This window comes from Myotis davidii, unplaced genomic scaffold (genome assembly GCF_000327345.1).
Source record: "Myotis davidii unplaced genomic scaffold, ASM32734v1 scaffold350, whole genome shotgun sequence".
NCBI lineage: Eukaryota > Metazoa > Chordata > Mammalia > Chiroptera > Vespertilionidae > Myotis > Myotis davidii.
This window is the reverse complement of record NW_006284938.1, coordinates 732,295-743,730: the sequence shown is the minus strand read 5'-3', so window position 1 is coordinate 743,730 and position 11,436 is coordinate 732,295. Positions and strand designations below refer to the sequence as shown.

At 39.5% G+C, this 11,436-nt stretch overlaps 1 protein-coding gene across 1 annotated transcript in view; it reads right to left on the bottom strand.

Annotated features, from left to right (window-relative positions):
- AFF2 (AF4/FMR2 family member 2) overlaps positions 1-11,436 on the bottom strand; it is a 180,040-nt gene that overhangs the window by 42,632 nt on the left and 125,972 nt on the right. The window contains exons 6-7 of the mRNA XM_015558416.1: positions 3,555-3,714; positions 1,031-2,038 (exon numbers count right to left, since the gene is read on the bottom strand). Coding sequence (XP_015413902.1) covers positions 1,031-2,038; positions 3,555-3,714 — 1,168 coding nt within the window. The remainder of the gene's footprint in view (positions 1-1,030; positions 2,039-3,554; positions 3,715-11,436) is intronic.

Genomic DNA, 11,436 nt, shown 5'->3' with positions numbered 1-11,436 from the left:
AAAAAAAGACCGCACCCTTTTATGTAATGATGTTTACTTTGAATTTATATTAGTTCACACAAACACTCCATCCATGCTTTTGTTCTGGCCCTCCGGTCCAGTTTAAGAACCCATTGTGGCCCTCGAGTCAAAAAGTTTGCCCACCCCTGCCCTAGATAGTACTTTTCCCTAATGAAGAATCTAAGCCATTTCTGATCATTCTTAAGTCTCTTCTGGGAAGGGACAGAAGAAATGAGGAAAGAATTAGAAACCTTCTCTCTAGCTACTGTTGCAGCCATTAAACATTTTACCCAAATCACACAAGATGATGTTACTCTAAAAAACTACCATGTCTGGAGCTATAACAGAATGAATCTATTACATATAAACTCATTTCCCTAGATGTATTTGACATCAGAGGCCATTGTGCATTTCAACTTCTGATTATAATTTTTAGCCCTGGAATTCAGCCTTAACCATATGAGGAGATATTTTTACAAGTCAAGCCAACCACACAAGTTAGAGGATCCATTGAGCTTGGCAGAACATATGTCTACTAGGAGTCAAAATAATCAAAGTGTAATCAAAGTGGGTTGTGGGGGTGCTGATGCTTGTTAAGATAAATTAACAGGCCCAGAGGATGCCTTTTGAACTTAGGAACACTTGGGTTCCCTGATGCTGCTAGAGTGGAGTACTGTAGAGTAATGACCCATGAGTCCATTAAAGCAGGAGCTGCTTAAGTATCTTACCCCAGGGATTGACAGCCTGGGGCAGAAGACTCTCTTCATATTTTTATTTCCTACATGTAACATATTTGATCCCTCCTGTTACATATCGTATATTCTTGATATTGGCTTCCCAACCCTGATAATTTCTAACACTTTCTCCCTGGTCATGTCAAATATGGTATTTCACATGAAAAGCACTATTGCTTTCACCAAAGACTGCAATCCATTGCCATTGACATCCTTAAAAATAATACCCAAGATCAAGTTAGTTAAAGAACAGCCATTGTTCATGATCACTTGGCAGACCACATTAAAAAGCTTACCTTGTGCTTCCTCTTGCCCTTAAGGGTGGGTTTTTCCACAGCTGCAGCAGCAATCTGACGCCTGGGTTTTGAGGAAGCCTCTTTGTAGTCTGGCTTGGCTGATGCTGCTTGTAGTGAGTTGTGGTCAGGTACTCTAGATAGTAAGTCAAGGTCAATCTTTACCCAGAGATTTTTTGGATTTTCCTGCTCTCTTAGAGGAGACAGAAGCCCAGTTTGCATTATAGGGATGGGTGAAAAAGTTGGCTCCACATTATTGATAGATAAATTGTTATAACTACTGCTGCTGACTAGGGTGCTGAGGGTCTTACTAGCACCACAGGTTTCCTTGGATTTGGCAAAGTTGCCCCCAGGAGCAGTGCAAGGAGGCAGGACTTTGATCTGCAGGGTTTCTTCCTGATCTGTGTTGGAATCAGATGTAGACGAATCTGTTTCAATGAATTCCCGGGACTTTGGCACGATTTTCCCAGGCCCTCTATATTTCTTCTTCTCTGAAGCCAATGGGATGTGAGACCTTGGTTCTTTCCTGGGGATTGGTTTGTGGGCACTGGCTTTGTTGCGGCTTCTTGGTGGGTCAGGAAGCTCCACACTTCCTTTTTCTTTGGGAGTGCTGCTGGTAATATTTGGTTTGGGCCAGGTCAACTCGTCAATGCCAGTGTTCTTCTCAACCTTTTTGGGCTGTTTTTTCCCAATTGTCCTTTGAGAAGCTGTCTCAATAGTTTCTGACAACTTATGCTTCAAAGCCTTTGTTTCTAGAGTTTTCTGGGTGGACCGTGGACGGGCTTTTTCCCTGATGAGACTGAGGAGAGGCCTCTCTTTGGGTTCAGCCAGGATCTGGCTGGGAGTTGTTTTCACTTTGACCTGGACTTCCATTGGTTGGATGATTGGAGGAGGCACAGAAATCGTCTCCGTGGGTGTCTCACTTTGGCCACAAATAAATGATTTGTTCTGGGATGTCACTTTGTTAAGCCACTTATCCAACTGCCACTTGTTGGTTGAGGGCGGCTCGGGCTACAGATTGAGAAACAGCAGCAATAATGAATTTCTCATCTGGGAAAGATTCAGAATGACCCTAAGTACACTGACTTCTGGTAAAAGCTTTGGATGTTAAGTGGCCATTCACACATTTACAAGCACACACACAGAATCCACATTAATCAAATTACCTAGAGAGCCAAATACATCACAAATCAGCCCCAATCTTCTAATTTAAACTAATTTCCACTCTTCTGAAAATATTCTCCACTCTGGCCAGGAACCAGAAAGGAAAGATTTATTCACAGAGAGGGTTGTTTTTTTCAGGAGTGTGTAGGGAGTCCTGGGGTAGAGGGGAAACCTTTTCCCCAAATCCTTTAGTGAGACTCATTACTTAACTTATTACCAGGAGGCAGAGGTAATGATCTCTGGTCCTGAAAAGAAATGTAAGTATGCCTCAAGTGTAATTCAAAAGAAAGGCTTTCTATCTGCCAAAGTGCCAATGCCTCCCATATGATGCTGTAATTCATTATAAAAAGAATAGGAGTTCTGTATTTTTACTGAAGGCTGAACATATTTGATTTCTGAAAAACCACTGCACTTCCTTGGTGTATGGGGGCATGTATGCCAACATTAGTGTCCACTGTTAAGCCATGAAAATGATGCGTATAATTCAGATGTTTGATTCCTAACTTTGAACTCTGCCTGTTTAAATAAAAGAGCCATCATTTTTATTAGAATTGCTCTTCTTTTGAAAGATGATATTCCAGCACTGTAAGAAGCTCTTGACTTGCATTTACTTATTTCATCCTAATAACAACTCTATGAGGTCCTTGCTATTATTATTCCCATTTTACATATGAAACAATCAAGTCCTGGGAGCTTAAGAAATAACTTTCCCGATATCTCACATATAAAGGCATGGTAGAGTCAGGCCTGAACCAGGGATCTATGTGTTAATAGAACTGCTGCCCTAATGTCAGAGCTATGCTGCCAACAGTGGGAACCAATAAGATTTCTTGGGCCCTTAACCTATTACCCTGTGCAGGTTGGAATCACAGCTACTAAAGTGTTTTTTAATTCTGTTACCCTCTATTGTCTGGTACCATAAGCATGAGCTGGTGTCTTTCAAAAGAAGATCACTTCTTGTGTTTTAATTGCCAAGTGGCAATTCATTGAATCAACCCAGAATAAGGCATGGTGTCCCCAGGGCCAGAAATGGGTCTTGACTGGCTTCACTGGTTCTCTAGAAAGAGAAGTTGTTAGCCCAGTTATTACTGTTACAGTTTACATGTGAGGAAGCTTGAAGGTTCAAAGTAACTGAGCCATACAAGTCAGTCACCCAGCCAGCGTCTGCCTATTAGGAACTGTATCAATATATGTTTTAGAGGGGAACATGCTATCAAATACCTGAATACTTTTATGAAGTATTTATTGTCCTAAAATAATTACTGTGCTGAAAGTGTGAGTGAATGGCTGGGTATTTAGGGCACTGCCTTAATGACAGGCAAGACAGGCAAATCGTGGTTGGGGCACTTGCCACTTCACCCACCTCTGGAGTTGCCACAGGAGGCACCTCATTGGATTCGCTGTCCGTGGTGCTGCTTTCAGTGTCTGAATCTGACTCTGAGCTGCTCTCCGAGTCACTGGAGCTGCCGGATCCCCCACTGGCTTGCACTGCAGGTGGGGGCTGAGGCTTGGCCAAGGGTGGGCTGAAAGAAAAATGACATCATTCATTGCCCTTTTCAGTCTCAAACCACCAGAAAGAGCCCAGCTCAGCATAAGGACCTCTGATCTGTGAGATACAGGCAAAGTGGAGCATTAAGTCCCATTTCACAGATGGAAAATATGAGGCTCAGTAAAGTTTTCATTAGGTCAAAGGTTTCATTAGAACTATGTCTGTGTGTGTGTCCAAGTTCCTTGGGTTCCATAACACTGCTTTCTTTCTCCAAAAAATCTTGTGTCCCTCACTTCACATGAAAACTTAAAGCCAATGTTGCATGGAGATAGATACAAATGTACAGCTTTAGATTCCTTTTTTGTGTGTCCTAATACTTTTATTTATTATTTATTTTTAATTATTTGTGTTGTTGAAAGTATTACAGATGCCTTCTCCCCCCTCCCATTGACCCCCTCCTCCTTCTCCCGCCCCTCAATCTCATTTTTTCCAGTTAAGATAATTTTCATTTTCTGTTGCTATTTTTTATTCAGAAACCTATAGGTTGTTAAGGGGCTCTGATTTTAGCTATACACACAGTATAGTCTTCTCATCAAGAAGGGGTGAGTTCAATCCTCATTTTAATGAGAGGAAACAAGTCCAGGGAGGGGGGGGGAATTGCCTCTGCCTCATAGCTAGTTAGGAAAGTGAGACTAGAATCACAGACTCCAAGTTCCCTCAAAGGGAAGAGGCTGTGTAAAGCATATTTACTGCTGGGTGTCCAATACCCATCACTCAGCATCATGGTGACCATAGTTGACTATATGAATAACAGAATGAGAGGATGCACTTCTTGGCCTCCTCCACCATAATGTTTTGTAAACTCTTTGTAAAACTCTTACCAGGAGGGATGATCATAAAGGACCAACCATTTCTAATGATTGATTTTACATTTGTAAATCTAAGCAAAACATTTGAAAGTTGATACCATTTGCTACTTTGCCTCTATTGGCAATCAGTACTCTTACTAAGTAATCATTTTCTCTTTGTATCCCATAAAAAATCAACCTCAGCTCCCTCTTGGCATGCTGGGGTATGTCATCTCCTTTTTTCCCTTTTGTTTATCATCTCTTTGGACCAAGTTTTGCTCTGCTTTCACTCAGAAATGGGGGTCTAAAGTTGGGGGAGGGTTCTCATCTCCCCCTGTCTCATCAGCCCAATCTCCTTTTTGTTAATCATGGTGAAAGGTGGTTTAAAAACCTTTCAATATGATACAATAAGATATTCTGGAAGCCATGTGCTGAAACTGGGATTACTTTGCCTGAAGAAGACTGTAGAGCTAGTAGGAGAGTGGTTCATATGATGATAGTCTTAAAACAAACAAACAAACAAACAAATAAGAAAACTAAAGGTCTGACCTGTAGGAAATGGTGTGAGTTTATTCTGAGGGCTTTCCAAGGTAAAACTAGGGTGAATATTTATAGATTTAGACAGGAAGGTTTCTCTTCAACATCAGGAAGGAGTTCTAAAAATCTACAGCTGGCCGGTTAGCTTTGTACCCTTAGGCGACTGAATAGCTAGAAGTAAAGAATGTGGTAGAGGGATTCCTATTGTGGTACAAAGTGGATTGGATTAACTTTAAGGTGTCTTCCAACACAAAGATTATGAATTTTATGAAACTAAAATGTATAGAAGATATTTAGGGATACTGTTTATGAACCTTAGAGAAAAAGTGTGAGGAGACATCAGCTCCTTAAGGCATGTTTAAAATGACCTTCTCATGGCAACACTTTACTAATGATAGCGCTTATGTATGATTAAAAGCTACATTTCTATAGGGATATTTTATAAATCAGACTTTTCACTAATTCAGATTAACAGCCTCCAGAAAGCCAAACATCTACATTAGTGCTGTCTGACTCTAATCCTATTTTAACTGTAATATCCTTTCTCAGGAAAAAAAAAAAAAACCAGTGATGATGAATTGACCATTCTTCTCAATCAAACTGGGTGGGCATCAAAAAGGAAAGGTTCCAAAATGGGTAATGACTTTCTATCGGAAAATAGGTATGGGAAGGCTTTGACAAGCAAGTTCACAGGGTATTGATCTTGGCAACATATTTCACAAGGCTCAAAAATTCCCAAAGATATGTAGCATGAGATGTTAAATGGGGGAGTTCTGTATTAAACCTTTGTCTTTAGTTGAGACTTGTATACATTTCATAGACATGATTCTTTTCCAGTTTTATAGGGATCAAATATCTGTATACCAGATAATTTGAAATGCTTCCATATATGATTTCCTCATTAAGGTGTAAATGGGGCAAACGAATCAACATTTATACCTGATCTTACCTCTCTTTCTCCTTTCCCTCTCTGAACTCTGGGTTCACAAATCCAGAACAATATATTTCCCTTACCACACAATGCCACTGGAGGCAGACACACTGAACCCTGAACCTATTCCAGCCAGGGATGGGAGGAATCATTTTTATCTGAGTCAGTAGTTTGGAAATATACCCCATTTACTCCCCAAAACCCATTTAGCTCAATTGTGCAATAGAAAGTGTACACATAATAAAGATAAAAGCAGAGTTACTCTGGTAGAAACAAAGGATGGGGAAGAAAAAAGGGGCAGGGCTTCTTTCTGAGTCACTGAGCCAAACCAGTCAGGGCAGATTATCTCATTTTGAAAGTTGCCTTGGATACTGTATTGTGTGACCTGAGGCTGAGCAGTTAACATAGGGTTTCAGTTTCCTCATCTGCAAAACAGAGCAAAACAGTAGCTTGTCCTCCTCCCCTAGATGGCCCTCAAGTACAATTTGCAAGTAAAATACCTCATATCCCAATATTATTACCAGCAACTCAGAATCAAGTATGCTTGTGTTAAGACACTGATGCTATTGATAAGTGGATAGTGTATCACGGCATGGCTTCAGAGATAATCTCTGTCTAATGTGGGTATACTGAGTATTTTTCCTGCTGTTTGGAATAGAATCTGCTCAGTTTATTTGCAAAGTATTAAGGAGATGCACATCTATCCATTCATATTCATTTTCATGGGAAAGTTATCATACATGACATTGTTTAAAGCCCTGACTGACTAAAGAGATCTGTGGTTGGCAAAATAATAACTCCTTCAAAGATGTCCACATCCTAATCCCTGAAACCTGTAAATACAGTACCTCAAGTGGCAAAAGGTATTTTGCAGATACGAATAAATACAGGTTCTTGAGATGTGCAGATGATCCTAGATAATCTGGGAGACCCCAATGTCATCACAAGGGTCTCTGGGAGCCAGAGCTTACTGTACGAGAGGCACTATTACTGCCACTGCAATGGGCTGAAAGTCGACCATTTGGAGCTTTCTTAATAACTGCGAATGACTGGTTCCTCACAGTTTCCCATCACTGGCAGTTACTGCCTATTTCTCCTAATTTACCTGACACTTAATTCCTTTCTGAGGTGATAACACTGATTTTGGCAATGGCTTTTCATAATTACATTTGACTCGCAATCGATCATGACTTGGTTACCTTTTTTTGTGGACTGACCAGACCCAGGACATTGTCTACAGTGGGAAGAGCATGGGATTAAAGTCAGATTATCTCATTTTGTTTTGTTTGTTTTAAACATATTTTTATTATGTTTTTTTTTTTTTACAAAAACCAAGGTACATGTCCTTGACTGGAATCAAACCCAGGACCCTTTAATCTGCAGGCTGATGTTCTATCCACTGAGCCAAACCAGTCAGGGCAGATTATCTCATTTTGAATGTTGCCTTGGATACTGTATTGTGTGACCTGAAGCTGAGCAGTTAACATAGGGTTTGTTTCCTCATCTGCAAAACAGAGCTAATATATCACATAGACTTATAAGAGGATTGAGTGAGAGAATTTAGGTGAGAGAACTTTATTAACAGTGCTTGTTAAATTTCAGTATACATACAAATCACCTGGAGATCTTATTAGCATGAAGATTCTAATTATGCACTGAAGTTCTGCATGTCTAACACATTGCCCAGTGATGTAGATACTCCTCATTGGTGGACCTCACTCAGAGTAGCAAGGCTAAAACCTACATGGGCTATTCAGATAATAGCTGTTGGGAATAAAATAAGTTAGTAAATTTTAAACTAAAGGTTAGAACACAGTTTTGAGATCAACTGAAGATTTTATTTTTCCATAATCATTCTGCCCTCCTTTAGCAAGAGAAAGTTAACTGCCTATGTCATATTTAATCTAACTTCGTCAAGCGTAAACTTTCTTTAGGCAATTATTTCTGAAGAGGTTCTAATATGATTTCTTCTTACAATTTGCAACTTTCCTCAGATGACTTGCCTGCACCAGGAATTAACCACATACATGATTCTTTCCTCTGAATGTGTGCTATGTATGGATCACTGCAAGAGTAAAAAATGGCTTGCCACTGTCCTACCCAAAAATTGGAGTGGCATTAGATTGCATAAATAGCCATGGCTAGGACCCAGAGCATATTTCATAATGGAAATACTAGTCTTAGCTATGATATATAGAGCATGATCTGTGTGCCAAAAACAAGGTTCTGCACTTCCACTGCATTTTGTCTTTTAATCCTCACAACAGTAGTGTGAGTTATACTCTTATTACCATTTTACAGCTGAGAATACTGAGACTTAGTACCAAACAATATTAAGTTGAAAACAGTTTTAACAATACTATGGGACAAACTTCAATGTTCAGTTTCAAATAAATGAAACAGAAAAAGCAACAAGGCATCTGGATTCAGCCTCACCACAGTATGAGGTGTGATGGCCCTGTAGAGGAGGCTGGCATGTTCCCAGTAAGGTTGGTCAATGCTGGCTAATGGCTCATTGTATCTTGAGAGAAACACACTTTGCATTTGGGAGAATAAACTGATAATTTAGATTTTTCTGTAAATAATTAAAAGCCACATTGACTTTTCTGCAATTAGTCAGAGCTATTTTGATAAAATAGCTAAACAGGTAAAAAAAATCATATACAGCCTAGTATATTTATCTCTTTTGCCTCTAAAGACCATTTTTAAAGGGGAGCAAGAGAGGGAATAAAGGCAAGCAAGTGGGAGTGAATGCTGATTCTCTTAAACCCTCATCTCCATCAAAGAAGAGAATGAATGCTTGGCAGGTCACATTCATAAGGAACTGAGAGAGGGCCACAGGCCAGAAATCTAATATAGGGACAAAGCCTTCCAAAAAAGAATTACAACAGTCACAAATCTTAGGTGGAGCAGGGTATGTACTTCATCTGCGTGACTTAAACCTGAAAGCTGCTTCCATGCAGGAATCTCCCCACTGTGTTTATAGAATGGGTCTGGAGATAGATGGTGCCCAACTGCCTGCCTATCAGGAGAGCCTGGGCAGTTGACAGGCTGAATTACCTGGAAGAGTACAAAGTAGTATGGAGATAGGCTCAGAGCAGCTCCCCACAAGCTTCTGCATTTTTCCTTGCTTGGTTTCTTCTTTCTGTTTCTCATGAGGCTTAGAGTTACCTCTTAATTTGGGAAGTGGGTATTCCTCTTTCAACCTCTCCATAGACTACATTTTTTTCTTTCAAGGCTCTCAAAGCCAATCTCCTTATCAGTACTGTCTGCTACCCATTCATGTCTGATTTGTTATCTGATATATTACAGACACTTCATTAAGAGTTAAGCTTCTGGTTAGGGGTATAGTTGGGTGGAGGGGTTGATGGGAAAATAAAAATAACAACAACAAAAAAGAGTTAAGCTTCCAAGGTCAGACACTTTACATACCACATACATACTCTGTAAAATGCCTGGTGCACTGAAGACACCTAAAGTGAAGCCATAAAGAAGTTTTCTCTATAGATCTCTGGGAGAACTGTCTACTGTCTATGTCCCTATGGTCTACCCCAATGAAATATCATCATCATTGGGTCAACAAAACCAAAATACTTTTTAAGTGCAGAGCACTTGATAATGTTTCAGTATTTTCACTCTTATGACCTCATGTGATTGCTACAAGAACACTGGTGATAGTGGGGTGGGGTTGGGAATCAGATGGAATAGGTATCCTACCCACTTTACACATGAAGCTCCAATATCTTTTAACTAAAGTTTTGTTACTAGGTTCCAAAGGGGGTGGGTGGTGGGTGGGCGGTTTCACCAGGCTATTGTGATTGTTTCTTAAACACCGCAGCTTGATGAAATGAAAAGAATCGGTTATCTACTATAATATCCATCCTTGTAATCATATCAAAAGGCAACAGGAACACTGAATTAATGCCAAATGCTTTCTTCAAGTGACATAATGAGGTAGCTTGCAAGAATTTGCAACCATTCATGCTAGGAAAACCTTGTTGCATTTGACTTATTCAAATGACAAATCTCACTGAGGCTAGAGAAAAAAATTCACAGTTGACAGCTAATAAATCCACATTTATTAATAGTTTGTGATGATTAAATAGGGAAAAAGTAAATGTTCTTTATGTTTCACATCATTGTAGTTTGTTAAATTGTATTTGTTTTCAAATACATAATAAACATGGTACAAACATGGTACTAAATTAAAAATATGCAGAAAGAGATATAATGAAAATGTATCTTCTTACTCTCATTTACTGTCATTTTACCCAATTTTCTAAAGTTTTCCACTGTTACCAGTTCCTTATATTTCTTTCAATGATTTTGCACACATTTATGAATATTGATTTGTGTAATTTTAAAATAAAGGTTTTTAATTATAAAAGTAATACCATAAAAATTTTCCTGTATGTGGAATGGCAAGGCATTCAATGAATGACATTGAAAATCACATGCATGATTTCTAAAATAAAACTCATGCAGTTTCCTTATTAAATGCGTCTTCATAATCATGTCTGAAATATATTGTAAATACAAGCATTAAAATACCTAAGTGAATGGCAAAAAATGCAACTTGCAAACTTGCCATGTCTGACCCTAACACACAAAAAAAGAGGAAATAACATAACACGTAACCATGAGGAGCAGAAACTGCTCAGTCTTTCAGGGTGGGAGCAGGCTGCAGGTTCCTAATCAGGAAACAGTTGCTGATGGTCTTCCATGAAACTTCTTAAAAATGTGGTCAACATGTGCCCCCAACAGTCACTGCCCAGCCTACTCCCCATTGCAAGTCAGGTGTTTTTTCCTTATTTTCCTTGACCTCACGCCCTGGTGGACTAAAAGCTTTGACTTCTTTTGTACTTGGTCCAAGTGAACATATACAACATGAGATCTTTTGGCTTCAGAATTTACAATGAAATCCTTACAGATAAATATACTCTTTTCTACAAGATTTTTAGAAATCTTACTGTGAAATTGTATTTTCTTTAAATACAGTTTTAAAAATGCCTTACCTTAGTGCCAGGTTTTTATTTCCTTCTACTCCCAACACACCTACCACTCTTGTCTCCTCACTGCTCCAACATTGCCTCCATGAATTTCCTTATATTGATTTTCTGCTTAGAATAACACATTTTTTCCTCTCTTCTGCTTGCTTATATCTTTATCTTTTAAGCTCAAATTCAAATAACATGAAGTCTTCTCTAGTGAGTTCAATTCTCACAGATACCGCCCTTTCCTTTCTTTTCACTAGTTGCATCATAGTTTATCACTTGCTTATTCTTTTATATATATACTAGAGGCCCGGTGCACAAAAATTTGTGCACTCAGGGGGGAGGAGGGGGTCCCTCAGCCCGGCCTGTGCCCTCTCGCAGTCTGGGACCCCTCAGGAGATAACGACCTGCTGGCTTAGGCCTGCTCCCAGGTGGCAGAGGGCAGG